General features: G+C 36.9%; 3 protein-coding genes across 3 annotated transcripts; 1 reads left to right on the forward strand and 2 right to left on the reverse strand.

The window, feature by feature from the left end:
* Nucleotides 1–1,371: 1,371 nt before the first annotated feature.
* Nucleotides 1,372–8,384, forward strand: LOC107157230 (olfactory receptor 52A1-like). The gene is made up of 2 exons (XM_015503565.2): nucleotides 1,372–2,297; nucleotides 8,270–8,384. The coding sequence occupies exons 1-2, from the start codon at nucleotides 1,372–1,374 to the stop codon at nucleotides 8,382–8,384; spliced, it is 1,041 nt and encodes a 346-aa protein (XP_015359051.2).
* A 965-nt stretch (nucleotides 8,385–9,349) lies between these two features.
* On the reverse strand, nucleotides 9,350–10,303 carry LOC107157239 (olfactory receptor 51G2-like). The gene has a single exon (XM_015503577.1). It carries the CDS (start codon nucleotides 10,301–10,303, stop codon nucleotides 9,350–9,352), a length of 954 nt encoding a protein of 317 aa, XP_015359063.1.
* Nucleotides 10,304–11,251: 948 nt separating this feature from the next.
* Nucleotides 11,252–17,429, reverse strand: LOC107135583 (serine/threonine-protein kinase D3-like). Its single transcript, XM_048788185.1, has one exon. It carries the CDS (start codon nucleotides 16,645–16,647, stop codon nucleotides 13,975–13,977), a length of 2,673 nt encoding a protein of 890 aa, XP_048644142.1. The 5' UTR covers nucleotides 16,648–17,429; the 3' UTR covers nucleotides 11,252–13,974.
* Nucleotides 17,430–22,327: the final 4,898 nt, after the last annotated feature.

Consider the following 22,327-nt stretch of genomic DNA (forward strand, 5'->3'; position numbering starts at 1 on the left):
TTTGCAGAAGAAAAAAGATGCTCAAATAGAAAAATTGACTTACAGAATGTTGTCATAGATTTAAGAATTGCAAACCTGTGCATATCACTGTGTTGAGTTAACTGGCTAGTTTCTCCCAAATGCATGTTCTCTGATAACTCATTCTTTGACCAGAGAATCAGCACCATTAACCACACCTGCTTTCTGGCATATTTTGATATTGAGTATAGGAATAAGTGATTCGTGGGTCTGCTAGCATAATAAGCCCTTTTGGAAAGTCTAGGGGAAAAAGAAGAAAGAACCTAAGTCTATTTTTTTTATGAAATCATAAATATTTTTCCAATATATAACTTGAGATTTTCTTGATTCAAAATGCATAATTTTTAAAGTGGTATTTTTGAGAATTTTTTTTTCTCAAGACAGGGTCTTGCTAAGTTGCCAAAGCTGGCTTTGTTTGCAATCCTCCTGTCTCACCCTCCAAAATTACTTGAATTATAGGCATGTGCCACAATGTAATGAGAACTTTCATATAAGATGTCAGAGGTCAAGTTTTGAGAAAATTCAGTCATCAGAATAAATAAGTCCTTAAATTCTCTTTAGTTATTCTATAGACCTCTTCTTAATCATTTCTGTTATCCTAAAGTCTGTCTTCCTTGTCTAGTACATTATTTGATTCCTTTTAAGAAATCTAGTTTTTTTATCCCTTTAGTTTCTATTAATTTGTTATACCTGAGATCATGAGATGATACAAATTTTCCAGATGATGTGAAAACATTATAGATACATGAATATATTGTGCTTTTGAATTTTAAATATTTATATTTATAGTATCTTCTAGAGAGTTCTTTTTACATTAATATTCTGTCCAGAATCTTAGAATTTGCTAGACCAAAATGACTATTCCTCACCTGAAGGCAATGGGAATAGAGTACTAGAGGAATAGCTGAAAAGTGGAATAAGTAGGAACTCACCAAACTGTGATTAAATGCAAATTTACAATCAAAATAAGTAAATCTATATATTTTTCTTTTATTTCTTTTGTGTGTGTGTGTATTTGTGTGTCCAGAGATACGGCAAGGAAATAACAGACAGGTCAGTAGTTTAAACCCATACAGAAGGGATTTTGCTGATCCTAATGCAACGGACCTGCCACACATGTAACATCTCTTATCCTGGCACAGTACCCATGGATGTCCTTTCTGAAAACAGTGATCTGTCTGTATAGAGCTCTCTTTTCACTTCAATCATAGAAATGAGGTAGATAATATGATCTTAGAGTCCTATCAAAATTAAAGACTCAGTATGATGACTTTGGGTAAAAACAGTAATTTAGAGTGCAATAGCACTGACCGAGAAACTTCTTTTGTTTCCATCAGGAGGCTCAAGAGCACAATGTTCCTCTCCAACGTGACAGTCTTCATGCCCTCTGTCTTGACACTAATTGGGATCCCAGGCCTAGAGTCTGTGCAGAGCTGGATTGGGATCCCATTCTGTGCCATGTATATCCTGGCCATGATTGGAAATTCTTTGCTTCTGTTTATCATCAAATCAGAGCCCAGCCTCCATGAGCCCATGTACATTTTTATAGGCATGCTAGGAGTCACAGATATTGTACTTGTTAGCAGCATTATGCCCAAGATGCTTGGAATATTCTGGTTTCATGCACAAGAAATCTATTTTGACTCCTGCTTGCTTCAAATGTGGTTCATCCATACATTTGAGTGTATCGAGTCAGGCATCCTTCTAGCCATGGCCCTGGACCGGTATGTGGCCATCTGTTATCCACTGAGATATGCCACCATCTTTACCCACAAGCTGGTTGCTCAACTAGGAACTGTTGTAGTACTCAGGGCTGCCATTCTTGCAGCACCTTGCCTACTATTGATAAAGTATCGGTTTCAGTTTTATCACACGACAGTCATCTCCCACACCTACTGTGAGCATATGGCCATTGTGAAACTAGCTGTAGAAAATATCAGGATCAACAAAATCTATGGTTTGTTTGTGGCCTTCACTGTTTCAGGGTTTGACCTCACATTCATCACTTTTTCCTACAGCCAGATATTTGTCACAGTTTTTCATTTGCCCCAGAAGGAGGCTAGGTTGAAAGCCTTCAATACCTGCATAGCTCACATCTGTGTCTTTCTCCAGCTGTACTTCCTGGCCTTCTTCTCTTTCTTCACACATAGGTTTGGTTCTCACATCCCCCCTTATATCCATATTCTCTTTTCTAGCATGTACCTGCTGGTCCCTCCATTTCTAAACCCACTGGTCTATGGTGTAAAGACTAAGCAGATCCGTGTTAGTGTGGTAAAAATGTGCTGTCCATAAATTCTACCTTGATTGACACCTGCATCCTTTCCTTTTTGTTCACTAGTAATAATCTCTCAAAACAAAACAACAAAATGCCATGTTATGGAGATACCTGAGTTTCCAAGTTAATTGGTTTATAAACAAATTGCTGTAATACAAGTCAATGGGATTGTGGATTCTACTTAACGAAAGAGAGTAAAATAAGTAAATAGAACCAAATAGAAATATTTTAAATATTTTTTTAAATTTAGTTCCTCATTGAGTTCTTATAAGAATTATTCTCTGGAATGATTTATGAATTATGTATGTTGCCAAACTTAAATGCACCCAAGGCTCATTTCCCTGGAGTGTACTGGCACAAATTAAAAGCAAGTTATTCACTCACTTTTTATTTAATGTCTAAATAATTTATAAATACAAAGGAAGTATATCTTAAATGTATCCTTTTTCAAAAACTGAACTTTTATAGATCTCATGTGATAAAGTATAAAATTTAAATATTTCCCTAGGGTTATTTGGACATTACAGGTGCAAAGACCACTAGTACTATGTGTTGCATTTTACCTTCTCCTTTCCACACATACACACACACATACATACATATGCATAATACATGCATATATATCCATAATACATGCGTATATATACATATGGTTTGTGTTATATATATATATATATATATATATATATATATATATATATATATATATAATATGTAATATAATATTAAATGTTCATCTGGAAAAGTCATTTTTAGTGGGCAATATATAAAAATAGGAAATAAAGTGGATATAGATGGTCCACAATACTTCTAAGCATATTTGGGGAAGTTTTGAAATAGAACTAGCTCTAACAATCATCCTGAAAACTGTGGAAATAGAAGACTGATATAAAAATACAATGTGAAACTACAATATATTTGATCTCTCACAATATATGCAGTCTAGATTCCAATTGCTGAAATAGTCCAAATTGTCTTAAAATTACTAGGAGTAATATCAAACTGAGACTTACAAATAAAAAAGAAAAAAAAAAGGTTATTGCAAGGATAAGAGGATAACCAGGACTTTCTATCAACTCATGAAATAGATCAAGACAATTATAAAATAAATTACTGGACATAAATTGAGAGGAAATAATCGTATTTTATAAACAATAATTGTCAAGAAAAATCCCAAAATTAATATCCAAAAATATTTGATCAGTTTCAAAACTGACTAAAACAACTTGCTTTTATTAATTTTCAATAATATTGATCACTATCAACATTTTTAACCTTCAACAATGTAATAGCTTAAATATGATTCTTCTATAATTGGCATTTAACAAAGAATAAGCTATTCATATTGTGGGATTTTTTAAAAATTTTTATGCCCTTTTAATGTAGTACTTTCTTGTTTCCTTTACTCATTTAAAAATTTGTGTCCCTTTTTTCTTCTTCATTTCTGAATCTGTTGCATAAAAATCTACTTATTGTTTTCAAGGGCCATTCCTCAAGATTGCACAATAAGCTTTCCATCAGGCTTCTGATCTTTCCTAGTAAGAGTGATTTCAAGAAAGGAAGATGGGTTAACACTGGTGGTTTTTTAACTAATAGAGACAAAAGTTGATTCTTTTAACTTTAATTATTGGTTTCCAGATGAGAGAGCAATACTGCATTGACCCTCCTATGTGTCTGCTGCCTTTCACGTAAATTGTTCAATTTTGAAAGAATATCTTGCAACTTTGGTACATACCCACCCTTCTTTTATTTTTGTAATATTCTAAAACATACAAATCTAACCCAAAGTAGAAATTTTAAAAATTAGTCCTTCTTCTGCAGAGTGGGAAAGAGACATTTTGCGGGAATTCTGTTTAAGGAAAAGCTCTCTCTCTCCTGAAGGAATGGTGAAAAAAAATGTCAGAATATAAGTTTAAGAGACACATATTTTGCTGACATTGTATACTACAAAAGGTAGTATAGCTAAAAAAAACTAATAAAAAATATATAATTCTAAAAAAACAAATGCTAACCATTTCTTATGTTTGCTTTTCACAGTGAAATTGACTAGAAATATGCAAGTTACTTTGCGGTTACTATAGGCTTGAAAAAGTGAGAAATATTGAAGATAATTAAAAATAATTTCCATACTATTGGAGAATTGCTTTTATAAAAAAACTTTGGGACCAAAATGAGCTTTAGGGATTTGGATTTTTCATTGAAGTTGTATGGATTCATGATTTTAATTGATGTGTAAACATAAGTCTAGTTCTATAGTTGCATATATGTGTTTATTTCTCTGTGTGTCTTTTAACTCTGTCCAATGATAGAAACCAACAGTAGTGAGCAAACAGTGGCATGAGCAGCATTCCTTTCACATCTTGGGTTGTCAGTAAGTTTGTTTGCTAAAAGAGGTGAGGACTCCTTGGAAAAAGAACAGCTTCTGTGGCTTGGGCTAGGAAATACAAAGTAATTGGAAAATAAAGAAAGTAAGGAGGGGCTCAAAGTATGATTGAGACTTGTTGAAATATTAGGGGACAGACAGATAAAGATGGTGGGAATTAGTTTCTTGAAGAAACTAATTCTATAAAATGTGCTGACCCCCACATGCTTTTTTGCCAAAAAGCAATTTACCTGCAGCCCTGCCTGGCCTAAATGGACAGCATAAGTCACATTCCTCAGGAAACTACCTGTTGTCTGCAAGGAAATGCAGGCAGGAAATAATGTTGGCAAGTGGAACCCAAGTTACTTTGAGGTGAGAGATTTTGTGACTCTTTTCATTAGATTCTGGAAGATAAGGAAAATTCCTCCTATCATAAAACCTGTAAAAATGCTTAAGAATCAAATTAGAACTGATATGCCTGGGTCAAGTGACATAGAGTTGCTATAGCAGTGGGGTTGGAAAATCTGATGTCACCCTGCTGTCAGTCAATGGTCAAGAGGTGGACCTGGGCGGGACTCTCTGGAAACTTCCCTGGAATCCCCCAAAAAACTGGAATGCCAGAGAGGCACATTGTCTCTCTCTTCTCTGAGAAGACCCACTTTCCTCCCTTGAGAGTGTCCCCTTTCCCTTTTCTTTCAATAAACATATTCTTCTTACTCTGAGCAATGTGTCTAAAATCTTTCTGACTTCATCACAAGAATCAGGGTTTTTTTTAATGTTGACATTTTGTACATTTATTATTTGTAAGTGTTTAACAAATATTTTTCAGGCTATTCCTTTAAAAAAAGCAACCAGCAGCAATACTCTGCACAAGTATAAGAAACATTAGAAAAATGCATGATTTCAAAATAGTTACAAGAAAATTTCAGTTTAGAGTCCACATCAAGATGTCCTGTTCATATGTGCCCCCAAGGGAAAAAAGCTACAGTATGTTAAACATACAACTGCTACACAATAGTCTGAAAACTCAGAAACTTGGACTATTGAGGCCAATCAACACCAGTCACCAAGACTTTGTTCACCTTAACAAGCACAATCAAGCATCACAAAAAAATAAAATAAAAACCAGGCTTTTTCATCCCAAATGAAATACAAATAAGAATCAGTGGCATAGTTGACCACCACTCCACCCCCATGCCCTGGCCCCTGGAGCCTCTGACTTTACAAAATACAAATCCAGTGGAATCAATTGTTCTGAAGTCTGGCTGGAGGTCACAATGTAGTCAAGGGGAACAGACACCAAATGTCACTTCACACTGGTGTTAGCAAAGACACATCCCATCCCCAATGCCTATCTTTTCCAGTCATTCCCTCCCTGCCATCAGTTACTACTCAGATAATTCCTATCAGGGTATTATTGCACTGATTAGGTTAGGACTCTTATAACCCAATATTTAACCTCTAAGCATTTTTACATTGTCTCACACATGAGGTTTTTGGAGACATCACATATATAAACCATAACACTCTGCATTTTCACCTCTAATTTTCTATCTGAATGATTTGTCCACTCCTGAAAGTGGTATTTTAAGGTCTCTTATGGTTATTGTATTGAAGTTTCTCTCTCCCATTAGGTTTATTGGTTTGCTTCAAAATTGGGAGCATATAAGTGAAGAATTATTACATTATCTTGCTGAATTGATCTTTTTATCATTACATACTGACCTCCCTTGTCTCCTTTTTGAACTGCTTTTGATTGAAATCTATTTTATCTGATGAACATAGAGCTTTTCTTGCTTTCTTTTGGATTCCAGTTGCATGGAATATTTTATTACATGCCTTCACTTTCAATCTCTACATGACCTTAGAATTAAAGTGAGTTACTTTGAACAGTTTGCAATTTGGTCTTATTAATTTTTTGTTTCTTTGTATAGCCTCTTGGTCATTCTTTGTCTTTTAATTTGGAACATGAGTCCATTTATATTTAAGATAATTATCAATAGATATACTCATATAGCTGACATTTTGATAATTGTTTACTATTTTGTTGCAATTGCTTTCTTTTTTTCTCATTTTCTTAGTCTTTGTTATTAAATTATTTTATCAAGGCTATTTTGATTCCTTTATTATTTTTGGTCTGTTTCTGTAAGACTTTTGTGTTGTGGTTACCACGGGGCTTACAAAAATATCTTTTTATTATAATAAGTTATTCTGAAATGCTATTGACTTAACATGATCATAAAGACAAGAACAGAAACAAAAAAAAGAATGAGAGAAAATATACTAATACAAAAACTACACTTTTATTTCATTCTTCCCTATGTTTTGTATTTTTGATACCCCATTTTACATAACACAAACAAACACACAGTCTGATAGTTTAATTAATTGGACTGAGTTCATTTAAAAAATATTGGCATTTTTCTCTTCACAGATAGATGTGGCTGTTTCTAGATTTGATGTATAATTGGATGTTTATACACAAATTTTTCCCCTTGTATCAGGAATTGTACCCAGCTGTGATTAACCACTGAGAAACATCTCCATTCTGTTAGTGGTGTTGTTTTAATTTTGAGACAAGTTCTCGCTAAGTTACTTAGGGCCAAGCTAGAGTTACTGATGCTGACTTTGAACTTGCAATCCTCCTGCCTCAACCTCCCAAGTTGCTGGGATTATAGGCATGTGCCACTATGCATGGCTCCACAGAGTTTTTTGAATACTTTTTACTGTTTAAATTCTTTAGTTGAATGACTGAGTGTCTAAGTGAAATAATGAAGTGTTCTTAACAATGCTTTCTACAAAAAAAAAAAAAAAATGCCAAGCATTTAGTTGGTGCTCTGTTGACACTACTATTGCATTTAGTGATCTTCTCTGCTATTATTATTATCATTATCATCATCATCATCATCATCAGGGCATAAAGATGATGAATTTATAATTAAAAGGATAACATTTGACATTGTGAAAAATAAAAAATTGCATTGTATTTTTTATTAAAGGTAGGTGATTGGAATATAAAACTGAAGAATTTTAGGGGGTTACTGGATATCATACAGATTATACAGGAATGCAAAGAGTAAATTCAGAAGGCAAGAATGAATTCATGATATTATATTGCAAGGTAATATGATTAAGACTGTGTTCTAATTTATAAATTCACATCCAAATGCAATAGAAGATTCTATCATACCATTAAAAATTCAAGGCAGAAACAGGAGGGCTTCTTGTATTAAAAGCATTAACTGTTTATCAGATAACTGGGCTCACATCTTGAGGATTGAAAAAGTGTATATGCAAATAAATTTATTATTTATTTCATATTAATTTATACATTCAGTAAAGTTTGAACACCTCTTATACAATGAGTATAGTGCTAATTGATTTAGTTTCTCCTTGATAGAAAATATATATGAAAGCATATTACTTATTATTGAAACCTATACATAGATTAGGACCCATAAAGCGTACTTAAAGTTTTATTTTTTCCTAGGTTTATTTTTTTCTTTGAATCATAGACACATGAACTAAGAAAATGCCATTCACATTGCAATTATTATTATATAACTCTATACAAAATCATATGCTAGATGATTTCAAAGATACAGGAAAGGTAGATTTTATGTATTAAAAAGGAATTCCAGACAAAACCCAAAAGACCTGCATTTTCTGTTTCCTGCTACCACAAACTTATTAGGCTTCAGTGAGCTACTTTTTTTGGTATCTAAATAAAGGGCTTACCCCATTTTTAAGATATATTTTGTTTGATTTTTGGTTTTCTTTGTTTTGGTAATGAGGATTAAACTAAACGGATGCTAAGCCACATCCACAGCCTTTTGTTTGTTTGTTTTAAGACAAGGTGTTGCTAAGATGTTTAGGGCCTTGCTAAATTGATGAGAGTGACCTTGAATTTGCAGTTCTCCTGACTCAGCCTCTTGAGTTCATGAGATTACAAGGGTGCACCACCATGCCCAGATTTAAGATACATTTTAAACAATGTATTTTACTGGCCTTTCTTGATGCTACCTGTGAGTTTTCAACAATTACTACGTATGGGCTTTCTATAAGATTAAAATTATTTCCATGAATGAAATAAAAGTAAAAACATATGAAGCTTCTCTTTTATATTCCTAAAAAAAACTAAACCTCATATCAGGAGAAACACATATGAACATCTGAAAGGTGATGCTGATGTACCACAAGGGCTGATAACTTCTACACAGATTATTATATCAAAGAAAGCTTTCACCCTCTTTCAGAAAGATAAAATAAGGACATTCACAAACACAATAATAATAAAACAAAAAGGTAGTATAGCACTCCATGGCAAATATTATATAATATCAAGAACCAAAGATATTCGGGCTTGATATCATGAAGGAAAACTTCATGGATAAGCAGCCATGAATAAAGGTTAAAGACAGAGGAGGGAGAAAAGGCATGGAAATCTCTAACCTATTCCTCTGCACTGTATTCAATATAAAGGGGAATGATGAAGCAGTGTTCAGTCAGGCTGTCTAGTCCCAGTGGGCACTGTCTTCTTCAGAGCCTCTTCATGATGCTTTGTTGTCTCTATTTCTATTTTTCTTTGGTAGAATTTGTTGACAACTGTGTTTACAAATTCTTAGAGCAGACCATTCACCACAGGTTTGTATTATTAGTACTGACACTGTCACTGCCTTGAGGACATGCCTACATCACAGTAGAACTGATTTTGGGGGGAGAATCAGGCGAAGGACTCCTTGGCGGATCTGTTTGGTCTTCACACTGTAGATGATTGGGTTGAGCACCGGCGGAACCATTAAGTAGATATGAGCCATGAAGATGTGGACAAGGGGAGAGGAATGTTTGGCAAAACGATGGACAACAGATAAGCCTATCATGGGCACATAGAGAATGAGCACAGCACAGATGTGAGACGCACACGTGTTAAGAGCCTTAAGCCTCCCCTGACGGGATGCAATCCTCAACACTGAATGAAGGATGAAGACATAAGAAACTAAAATACCCAGAGAGTCCATGCCCCACAGCATGGTAATCACAACCAACCCATATATGACATTAAACTTGGTGTCAGCACAGGCAAGGCGGATGATGTCCTGGTGCAGACAGTAGGAATGAGAAAGGACATGGGAGTGGCAGTAGGGAAAGAAGGCCAGACTGGCCATTAGTGGAATTATTAGAATAGCACTTCTGAGCAGGGCTGCAATTCCAATCTTGGCAATAAGCTTTGGTGTGAGAATAGTAGCATATCGCAGGGGGTGACAGATAGCTACACACCGGTCAAGGGCCATGGCCAAGAGCACAGATGATTCAGTGAAGGAGAAAGTGTGAATCAAAAACATTTGGATGACACAGATATTGAACGGGATATCCTTGGAAATGGACCACAACACCTGTAAGAGTGATATCATTGTAGGCAGGGACATGCCCAAGTCACTGAGGGAGAGCATGGCCAGGAAGTAATACATGGGCTCATGGAGCCTGGGGTCTGTCTGGACAATATGCAGGATGATGCAGTTGCCTGTTATTCCAACAAGGTAGAAGAGGCAGAAGGGGATGGAAATCCAGTGGTGGAATTCTTCATAGCCAGGGATCCCTGTGAGAAAGAATGTGGAGGACAGTGTACTGGTGGAGTTTGAGGCTCCCATAGGGCTGACTTTTAAACTAGAACCCAATTCCACAGACACTCCAATGGGTAAAGCATTGATAAGACCAGCATCTGCAACATGGAAAACTGAGGAAATAAAAAGAAAGAAAACAAAACCTCAGTGCTTACTTCTAATCACCCTTTAATCCATCCCTAAATTTCTGCTTCATTTCCTCCATTTCATTGCCAATATTCTTAGTTAAATAAAATATTCATTTTATAAACACCAGGACTTTTACTTCTCCTTCCCAGATGCAAACTTCTTCAATATTCCCTTTAAACATAAGTGATCTCCTTCCAAAGACATTTTGCAGACATAGCAGCATACACACAAAATTCTACACCACATTTTTAATTTTATAATTTATTTAGGAGATTGCTTGGCTATGATGCTGGTCATACATTAGCCATATTTTAAAATGACTATTGCATTCATTCATATTAAATCCCTTTACCTTCCTAAACTTGGTATTTTCTTTCATAATGTTAGAACACCAGGCAAGGTACATTTAGAGAATTCAAGCTGTTTTGGAATAGAATGATTCCTATTTTTATCTACCCACAATGATGAGATTGATGACATAGTCCTTCTCCCTCCAGACAACTGACAACAGTTTTGGTTTTGCCCTGTCATCCCCAAGAGTTAAGTAGGGCAATAAAGGCTTAATGTAAACAATATATGAATTTTAAAGAAAATTTTATAGTAAAGTGTACAATATGTAATTTAAATAAAGAACCGACTATCATGGTTTCCTATTGTTTCAGAACTGGAACTTGTTTAGAAACTTATAATTAAAAGAAAAATCAACAGAAAAGAAAATAACAAAAAAAATTTATATATATTAGAAATAAATGAGACAACGAGTCTATCAACATCTGACTTCGATAATAAATCTTTTGTGAAGCCAAAGGATAAATATTTTCCCCACTTCTTTTTTTTTTATAGTGATACAGAAATACATTTTATTATCAAGCTTCTTAGAGCATATTTACAAAAAGTGGGATGTAACAAAAAATATAAAAATGTACTGAAGAATGTCATTAGACTACTTTGTACATTATCAAATGTTTCTAGCAATTATTTCTTATACAAACACAATTTCAAGACAAAAGGTTATGCAAGTTATACAGTATCTGGAGTAATTACTCAACTCCAAATTATCTGACAGTGCCCTTACAAAACTTTTTAGAAAACGTAGGCATTAACAAAAAGAGTGCAATTAATTTCATGGCTTGTAAAGTTTGATTATATAAGAATAGCAAACGAACATTCCAGTTAATTTTTACCTTATGTAGTAAAACCACAGTAGTGACTCAAAATTATTCCATTTTGTGCATGTTGATATAAACAGGCTTACTTTGGAGAAATTTGGGGAAGTCATTCTCTAACACAGGGAAAATCCAAAGTTTTCTCTAATTTGGTTTAATCTTTGCAACTGCTCTAAGAGAACAGATTAACGAGATGTGCGGAATATCCCTCAGTGAAAAAATATATTTGCAAAGGATAGTGTACAGCATAATGGCCAGCAGGGTGAAGAGGGATTCTGGAGACATTCTGCCTGGGTTCATATTCACATACTACTGTGGGAATTTTAGTAGCTAATTTCTTTGTGCCTTAGTTTCCTCATGTATAAGATGGGGTTCGTAATGTACTTACCATGTGATATTGTGAGGATAAATTAAAACACTCAAAGAACTTAGAATATATAACCACTGCATAATCTTTCTATTATTTTCTCAATGATGTTTTTGTCATAATAGGACAGTTGCTTTTGGGATCTGTAAAAGCCATCTCAGTCTTACTCTGTTGATGTGCAGGAGCATTCTTTTCCTTTACTACCTCAAATTCAGTGGGCAGTAATTCATGTTTATAATTTTGAGCTTACTGAGTACATTCATTCATATCTGATCTTTGCAACCACTGTGAGGAAGGTAGAGGCAAGGACTGTAGTCTTCATTTCATAAACTGAGAACTAAAGACTTAGGTGGGCTATCTACCCAGGCCAGCAGAGCTAATAAATAATGGAGCCAAAGACTTAAATCCAGATTTTCTGACTCCAAATCTTTTACTTTTAGAGTGTGGAAGAAGGAAACAGACAAACAAGGTCTGTGGTGATTACTGAAAAATGAAGAAACAAAAGCCACTATATATATATTTTAAGTGGATCCCAAATCTTAAATTTTCTTTGGGAAAAATACAACTTGACATCCCTAAATTGTGTTCCCCCTACCCCCATGGGGATCAAACCGAGGGCTTTGTGCATACTTGGCAAAAACTACCACTGAGCCCAACATCCCTAATGTGAAAGTAATGTAGAGCTCGAAAAGTTTTGGATTTCAAAGCATTTCAGATTTACAGATCAGGGATGCTCAACCAGTAAAGTTTATATAAATATCGTAAAATCTAAAAAACTCTAAAATCTGGAACACTTTGATCCCAAGCATTTCAAATAAGGGATACTCAACCTGTATTAGTAACTATTTTAAAATAGCTGGCTGCTGGAGCTGAAATGTAAAAAGAAGCACTTACTCCACTCTTTCATTTGCTGGGCTAAGCTAATATAACATAGTGCAACCCTCATAAACTGAGTGTTTCATGTCTATTCCACCCACAAACCAAACCCTAAATTGCTTAAAATGAAAATACTGATTTAAAAACATTCCCAACATTTGCAAACCCTCCAATAGGCTGAGGCAAGAAAAAGAGATACTGTTTGCTATATAGTGATGATATAGATAGCATTAACTGACCTACACTGGCCTTCCTTTTAGTATATATTTACTTTTCTCCCTCAAATTATTCAACCTTGGGTAAAGATAGCAATTATGTAATTAAAGTTCAGATCTTCACCCATGCAGTGCTGGGGACACAGTGTGGCATCACAGTGGTATCAGGTGGGAACATCAATGTTAAGCAGCAGAATGAGCTACAAGAAGGCACACATAACCACACAGTACTTACACCAGCAGTACCTACTCCTATTTTTTTGGTAACACCAATCATTCCAAATTATCTTAGTGGCTATTGCAAAATACTCAAAAGGTGATAATTTCATTCTTATGTTGTAGAGGCCCTAATCAGAGTTGCAGCTCCAAAAAAGTAAGGAATCACTGTTTTAGAGTCTTAACTGACCTAACCAAGAAAGATAAAACAGCCTGGCACTCCGTAGGCATCTAGGAAAAATGCTTCAATGCCCCTATGGTCGGTTAGACAAACATTTAAAAGTCCTTATAGTAAATCACATATTATTAGCCTCACAGTTATTGCTTCAATGAAAATATGTTTAGTAATCAACTTTACAATCCTTGTATGATTTGGTCAAGCTTTGCTAGCTTGCCTTTAAAAAAAAAATGACATAAGATCAGGAAAGGGAAGATAAATTAAGTGGCATTATTGTACTTAAGTGAAGGATCAGGAAATAATACAAAACCAGTTATTACTTATGCTATAAAAATTTATAGAAAGCTTCCCCTTGATTCCATTATGTGTTTTTATTACTTAGCTTCCCTTCCTGTACCTACATATGAACTACAGTATTGATTATCACCAATTCCTTGTATTTCCTCATGTCTTGGCTTCCTTGCAGATGACAACATACAAATAACAGTTATGAAGCAAAATATCAGTCCATAAAATTAAATCCTTCCTTATTGAAGTTAGCTCATTGATAATTAAGGATCTTCTTCCATATCATCTGGATTGGGAGCCATAATGAAGTGCTTTGGGTATACAAGGTTATGTGTATATGCATGTATTTCCCAGCGAGCATCATCACTTTCATGTGTAATGTAACGTTCTCCAATGCGAGTTTCAAATTCTCTAAGGTCAAGCCATGTCTGATAGTCCTGTAGCCAGGGATGACTAAGAGATTTGTCAACACTGTAGCGTTTTCTCATCTTCACTTGAAGCAGGTTGTTTATCAAATCAATTGCTTCACCAGAAATTTCTCTCCATGGATTTGGTGGATACATAAATGCAGCATTTTGGATCTGGTCATTTATATCTTCATCCTCATTGAATGGAAATGTACCACTGAGGCTCACATAGACAATGACTCCCACTGACCACATATCTAGAGAACGGTTGTAACCTTTGCTTCTGAGAACCTCAGGGGCTAAGTATGCTGGAGTTCCTACTACAGATCTCCGAAATGACTTCTCACCAATAATGCGTGCAAATCCAAAGTCACACAACTTCACCTGAGGAAAGGGCTCTGCTGATGCAAGCAGCACATTTTCTGGCTTTAAATCACAGTGCACAATATTCTTAAAATGTAGATTCCTCAAAGCAACAAGTATCTGTGTGACCATGAATTTTGTAATTCGTTCTGGAAGGCGACTTTTCTCACTGGATAGAATCATTTCCAACATATCTCCATGCAACTTTTCCATTACCACAAAGACTCGTTCTGGTGTTTCAAACATACATTCCAGGTTTACAATCCCAGGATGATGCAAATTCTGTAAAATAGCCACTTCATTACGGAGCTGACTTTCCTGCTTTGTGGGAAATCTCATCTTATCAATTACTTTAATAGCCACATCCCTTCCAGTCTTTCTATGTTTTCCTCCATAAACAATGCCAAACTGGCCAGAACCAAGCACCTCATCTGCAAAGATCTGATAAACGGTACTGATGTCCACATTCTCCTGGACCTGACAATTAGATACAGAGATACTGGTAGATAAATCTTTGTGGTCTTTCCCCTGCCCTGGAGAAGTGCAAACACTTGCTTGAGGGGTCACTGGCATGAGGGCTTGGCGAATTGCTTTTTCCCAGCTCTGTGCTACATCAAGTCCAACTCCAGTGGCAGCAAGAACAGGATTGTGAGAGTTGTCCCCATTGTTCTCACCAACAAAGTATACCATAGTGTCAGTGATGATTTCAAAACAGTGTGGGTTACTGCCTTGTGAAATGTTTGTGAAATCTCGTGGTGAAGATACTTGGAGAATTTCTGAAAGTGGAATTTCCTTGTAATACTTTGATCCAGATTCATTTTGAAATAATGTTAGACTTTTGCTGTCAAGTCTCCAATAATGCCTCTTTCTCAGATTATCCCTGCTGGTGTAATGGACCATCCACCCTTCCTTCACCATTGTGCTGCTCTTCCTCTTTGTGTGCTTGATGGATTGTACGACTCTCATTAGCGGAATATTATTGCTTGTTGATGGACTGATTGTTTTAATAGCTTCTTCATCTCGTTCCACATCAAGATCAGATGGATCCAGGAAGAACATTTTATCTTCTGGGGGAGATGGCTCTTCTGTGTCATCCAAGCCTCGACTACCATCACTATTTATGTCACTATTGTCAATGTCCATTGGTATATCTGTATCTGTTCCCAGACTGGAAGGTTCTCCATTGAAAGTAACCTCTCCAAGGCAGTCTCTTGGTACTTTTGATGCACAGCGTTTATGGCAATTGAATTTACAATCTTTGCACTGTATTCCTTGGTGAAAGAGACCTTTCAGTAACCGTTTGCAGTACTGACATATTGTGGGGCGGCCGTAAGAGTGAACAGCAAACGTGTGTGGAACTTTTACTCTGCACATTACCATCTTTTCCATCCAGATTGGGCGACCACTCCAAGATGGAATTCTCTTACTTGGTTCTTGGTGAACATGTGACTCTTCACTGAGAAGGGCTATACACTCAGGCTGTAGGGGTCTTGGAACTGAGAGGCCAGGTCCTGGTAGAGATACATTCAATAGCCGTCTCTTTCTTACTCCACTACAGTTATTTGGTATCTTGAAGGCACATCGTTTGTGATAATTTAGTCCACAACCTTCACATTTTAGTCCCTGACGTACCAATCCCCACAGCATCTCACCACAATAATCACAAAAAGTAGGAGCTTTGTAAGAATGTACATAGAGAGTATGTGGTTGAATCTTTCCGTCTTCTACTGTGGCCAAAGCTGAAAGAACAACTTCTACTAGATCTCCTTCATGTATTTCATCTGCTGAGGTAATCAGCTGCAAAATATTTTCTGAGTTCATGTCATGGCGAAAGAGAAGAATTTTATCATACATGCCAAAGAATCCACACTCTGGAAACTTTTGATAAACAATGGAGCACACAAGATCCTTGACAGCAGATAAAGATAGTTCTTGGGCTTCAATGGTAACACTCTCTCGTGTGAGGCCAATCTGCAGTAGAAATGAAACTGTATGCACAGAGCCTCTGGAGTTGGTGAGTGATGGTGCACTGAAGCTTCCATTAGAGAGTCGGGAAGAGAGTCCTGTCTGAGGACTTGAACACGGAGAAGGAGTTGGAAGCACAGGAGGAATAGTTGCAGGTAACACAGACTTCTGGGCTGATGGAGGAGAATTATTTGCAGACATCTGCCTTTCTTTAATCTTTAAAAAATAGTTGTCAATTATTTTTAAATGGTTATGAAAAGGTTTTCAAAATAATAGCAGTAAAAAAAATGACTGTACTTTTGGATGTAGATGAAATCTTCTTTATTTCCTCTATTAAGCCATTCATACCGATGATTACAAATTCTATCACTCTGAGTTGAATGCACAAATAGTCCTACTTCTCTTAATATCAGTCCCATCAAAAACAGTCTTGTTTTTAGGGCCACAATCAAGGATTTGTACAGGATTTCACATTACTGAGTTATCTTCATGAGAATACAGTTGACAATGCTTATTTACTAAATATCTTCATCTATATTAAGTCTGTTTTTGTCTCTCACTTTGCATTTCATAAGATACACACTGAATCAAAATTGTTTTTCTGTCAAGATGAGAGCCTTCTGGTTTAAAAAATAATGTTTTAGATTAATTTATTCAGTACTTATCCTTTGGTTCACCAATTTGACAAGACACTTTCTCAGATCACTCTCTCAAATGTCCTCATTTTCATTTGGGGGGGGTAAACTTTTCTATGATGATGTAAAAAGCTTTTAAAAATAGTACACGCATATTTCATTTGATGAATGGATCCATCAAGAAAAGTAGATGCTTTCTGAAATGCTGTCAGCAGAGGCGGGCTCGGCCCGTCGTGAGAAACTCCGCGCCCGCCAGCGTCTGGATCCCGGACCAGGCGCCAGCGAGGCTTCACGCGCCTCGCAGGATCCCGCCCGCCGCCGGCGCCCCTTCCTCCCCCCCTCCCGTCCCGTCCTCTATTTTCCCCACTTCTATGATAAGAAAAAAAAATCTCTGAAATAAACAGAACTGCGTCTTAAGACTCTACTTGTGCATCATTTGCACACATCCATGCTCACCAAATACTGGCCTAAGAATTTACCTTCCAAGGGACACATTACTTCCAATTATAATCAATAAATCAACATCTTCCTGTCTTGTGAAGTATGTTTTGGCCCTTTGAGACTCTCAATTCCCTTTCAATCTCCTTAAGTCCCATGAAGATGAGCGCTAAATGCAGCAGATATTTGCCTGGAATGTTTAATAATGGCAGTTTTCTAGGAAATGAAAGATCCATAAACAAGAAATCAAACAAGTAAATTCCAGAAATGAATTCAGTCTTGCTGACTGTTCATATTGTAATCAAATTCTATCCACATATTGTATCCACTGGTACTTAGAGCCCTGCTATTCTCTTCTCTCTATCTGCCTTAAAACTTCCCCACATGCTGCTCTCATCTTGGGCTTGTGTGCCTGTCCCTCTTCCTATGCTCACACTCCTGATCCCCATCAGTGCCCTTCTTTCCAGATCTGATCCTTTCTTCTTGATTCCTTTCCAGTCTCTCAGCCAAAATCACATCTAAGAAATCTGTCTTTTCCATCTCTCTGCTCAGTCAGTTGAGGCCATTTTTCTGATCTTAAAACCTCTGTCTTTCACTGCCAAGAAGAAGGAAATATGAAGTTAAATTGAAGGCTGAAAGATATTTGAGTTGAAGACCAGTTTTATTCCTGCTTAGTTATCTCAGTGACTTTCTTGAGGCTTTAAGAACATAGGTCCCCAGTGTATCCCTCATTATCACTCAGCTGCTCTGGCTCTGCAGTCAACACCCACCTAGTTTATATTCTGGTTTCAATGCTTGCTTATTTTTTAATAGAGAACAAATAATTTTTATCTGCACAAAGTTGATTCCTGCTGCGCACAGTGATGCATGCCTGTAATCTCAGTGGCTCAAGAGTCTGAGGCAGGAAGATTATTAATTCAAAGTTTGAGCAACTTAGCCAGGGTCTAAGCAAAACCTTAAGAAGACCCTGTCTCAAAATAAAATATAAAAAGAGCTGGGGATGTGGCCTAGTGGTTAAGTGTCCCTGGTTTCAAGCCTTGTTCCAAAAAAAAAAAAAAAATTGACTCCTTTGTAGATTCAAGATACAAGCAACCTAAGAAAGGAGATATTTCAGAATGATAAAATCAGGGCACTTAGCATATCTGTTGCCTCCAACATTTATCATTTCTATTTGGCGAAACATTAAAACATATCAATTAAAACTATAATACAACATAAAAGGATGTATTGCTGGTAAAATGCTTAGACTATATCCTTTACAGGGTAACCACAAAGTGCTGCTGCTGCTGCTGCTGACAACACTGGCAATGAGCAGCAGCAGCAGCAGCAGTCCTGTGGTACCTAATGGGAGGGTGGAAGAGATGGGTACATCTGCAGTGTCCTCTCACAGAGATGAGCAGCATGAATGAGCATCTTACAAAGTGATCAAGGTAGCCATGTGGTGAGAAGGTTAAGTTTCACCCAGTGAAGTCCCAACATAGCCAGAGATGTGAATCACTTCTTAATCTTTTTTCCCCTATTCCAAATTCCTGTAATAATTATCATGGGCCTACCTATGTGATTTTCATTCTAATCAATCAGTGCTAATTTTTTGGGGGGGTGGGGGTGGGGGAGAAACAGTGTCCAGGGTAGAATAGCAATTTCCACCTAAATAAAGAATGAGTTTGTGGGCAATGAACGTCAACAGTTACATTCATATTCTGAAGTTCCCACAATTTATGTATTCACTGTACAAAATCTATATTGAGCAATACTGGTCCTCCTGCTGTTCTACAACCCCTTACACTGTAGCACTGCTTCATTTCCACCATACGACTCCTACTGCTGCTGATGTTATATTTTCAAACTGATCCTCATGGCCTTGTGTTGTCTTCCTACCTTCCTCAGAAAAGGAGAATGAGTTTGGGGAGTTAGTTTATTAACTCAACAATCTAAAGGACTTATAAATTAGGGCTAACACTTCCAAGCTGTATTTAAAGTAAGATTAGAAAACACTGATACTTAAGACCAAAAGGGGCCTTGAAGATTATCTGGTGAAATTCCAGTTTCATTTTGAAATGCCTTCTCTGTTGTTTGAAAACAGAACTTCACCCTGTGTAAATAACACTTCCATGGACATTTAACATCTAGGATATTTTAAGGAAGCCCTTCTGAAAAGTCAGAGTCAGACTTGGACATTCCAGGCATGCATATGAACAATAAAGATATTTTGGTGACATGTCCTTCACCACGCTTATAATTGCTCCTTCCCTGACCTAATTTCTGTGTCCTCACACTTTTGAAATCTGCCCTTCTCTTTCGCTTCTCCTATTACCCTCTGAGTTTTCCTATTTCCTCCCACTTTTGTTTTCCCCAGGTCTCACATACTTGGTGGAGTAGTTCCTCTTGCTGTGAGTCAATATTCTATTTCTCAGAGCAAGCGGGATGAGTTAATAAAGCTTCCTTCTCTGGTCCTCAGAGACATGAGGCCCCAGGATAAACATAGGACGGTGGTTGCCACCTTGCCAGTAGTAAAAGTTTAGGACCTTCCCGAGATCCTCTCTCTACCATTTTCAGATTGCATCAGGACAGGACACTGCAATTTAGAAGTACAGAGAAAAGAATGTTTTGAAGATGATCAAATATCTTTAGCATCATTGTCTGAAACACATGATCTAATACACAAGAGATGAACTACTAGTTTACATACATAATATGAGAGGATAATAAAGAATTTTCAATATAGTACAGCTAATCAGAGGGACTATTAGGTATTTATACCATTAGGGGCATATGTACAGTTCTATATAATAACAATACTGAGTAAAAATGAAGCTCAGATGTTTGACTTGCCTTTCTTGCCTTTCTCAAAATCATAAAATAATCAATAAAATCAATGTTATCACTCAATTTCCTGATTCTCTAGTGTGCTACCTTTTTCACTGTGCTATAGAGTTCTCAAGAAAATAGATTAAGCAAATTTAGCTGATTATAAATGGCAGGTTTGCCTAATGAATAAAATCCTCAGTTAATAATACTGACTTCCACATGCCTGTTGGCAGATTAAGTCATGTAGTAGAGTTGGCAGGTATACTACTGATAAAAATATCTAATCTAGAGTGGGAATTTAAATTATAATATCAGTTCCACTTAGTACAGGAACTAGCTTAGTGTCTAAGCTTATTAATCTTCAGATGCTACTGTACTCAATGCATTAAACCAATAGTTGTTTTTTATTTTTATTTTTTTCCATGAACTCAGGACCTTAGGAGAAGTTACAGTTCTCATAAAGAAAATTTTGTTAATTATTAAGAAATTCAACATCCACTGATAGTCTATGAAAATGAGATATTAAACCTTATCATGTGGAAAACCTTCTCATCTCCATCTTCATACCTCCTCTTGTGAAATTACCAAGTAAATGCTTTGTTCTTAGGGCATTCACTGGCACTGGATGGCCTAAGAATTTTTTGGTACTTTAATTATTTTAATATTGATTTAAATAGCACTGAAACTATCTAAATTTTATGTAATCAAGGATTCCTAATTTTAAAGATTATCATTAGTTAATATAAATATGCACCTTTGCCATATGGTTTATAAATTTCTCAGGATACAATGGGAGGGGAAAAGCAATTGTACCACCCTTTACTGGCAACTTCTCAGGCAACCTAGGTTGTAAACTCTATCCTCTATGTCTCATCTTTATCCTAGATGAGAAGAATGTGATGGGCAAATGCCCACCTTTAGAGTTACATGTAGAGCACTACCTAGACCACCAAGCAACAGGCTTCATATCCGCCCCCATCCCCTGACTCCAACCTGTAATCCTTTGGCTGCCAGGACTGGACATGGTAGGCTACGCAAGCCCACTCCACCCAGTGTTGCAGCCATGAGCCTGCAAACACACATCATCCCACCATCTCAACCTCCAGCTTCCTGGACCGGCCCAGAAAAAATGGAAGTGGGGCAGACTTGAATGGAAGTGGAAATAGAGAGTTGACAAATAGTGTTAGTTTCCAAACTCTAATTGGCATTTGTTTGAACCAATAGCATTGGTACTTCTTCCAAACTCTAAATAGTATAAGTTTGGACCAATAGTGCCGCAGTCTGGCTGGGCACAAAATCACGAGCCACTCAAGCAAGAACAAACTTTATTTCTGAACTCCACCAGCACACTCCACACATGCTCCCCGGGAATTCTCCCGCAAACCACGCATGCAGCGTTCTCTCGGGACACACTACACCAACAGGAAATCCCTCCTCCAGAATTTGCTAAGAGCCAAGTATATGATGCATGGCATTTTTGGTCGAAAGGTGACACCAGCTAGCCATTGAGATGATATGATTATGTTAAGATTTGCATTCATATGGATATTGGATTCCTGCTGTTCACCTAGGCCAGCTACGGGACTCCTGGAGAGTTCCCATTGGTTGGGGAAGTACAGTAGGAGGGAGTTCCGGGGGAGGAGCGCTCGCTGCGGTTCCGAGAGGAGGCCAGGTGAGTGGATCGAAAATCTTCCCGGGCGCGTACCGGACATTGGCGGCAGTTTCAAAAAATAAAGTTTGTTCCTGCTTGAGTGGCTCGTGATTTTGTGCCCAGCCAGACTGCGGCAACTGGCGGCCTGTACGGGGAACGCCTGAAGCTTGGAGGTGAGTAAAATTGCTCGCCCCTGAGGGAAGGCAACAAAATGGGTGACCATTTCAAAAAACAATGTGTTCTCGTTTTGATTTATCTTGTTTTTGTTTCAAGCTGCCTATCCCTAGAATTTTCTCAGGCAAACTGGGAAAAATGGTTGGCTCAAGGTTTGAAGTTGTTCGGCCCTGAG

This window comes from Marmota marmota, unplaced genomic scaffold (assembly GCF_001458135.2).
Source record: "Marmota marmota marmota unplaced genomic scaffold, marMar, whole genome shotgun sequence".
Lineage (NCBI taxonomy): Eukaryota > Metazoa > Chordata > Mammalia > Rodentia > Sciuridae > Marmota > Marmota marmota.

Bases quoted from the DNA above. Each gene is read 5' to 3' on its own strand.
- LOC107157230 (XM_015503565.2), top strand. From the start codon at position 1,372: ATGTTCCTCTCCAACGTGACAGTCTTCATGCCCTCTGTCTTGACACTA. The intron at 2,298-8,269 runs GTGCTGTCCATA...CAGGAAAGGTAG, and splicing joins CGTGTTAGTGTGGTAAAAAT to ATTTTATGTATTAAAAAGGA.
- LOC107157239 (XM_015503577.1), bottom strand. From the start codon at position 10,303: ATGGGAGCCTCAAACTCCACCAGTACACTGTCCTCCACATTCTTTCTC.
- LOC107135583 (XM_048788185.1), bottom strand. From the start codon at position 16,647: ATGTCTGCAAATAATTCTCCTCCATCAGCCCAGAAGTCTGTGTTACCT.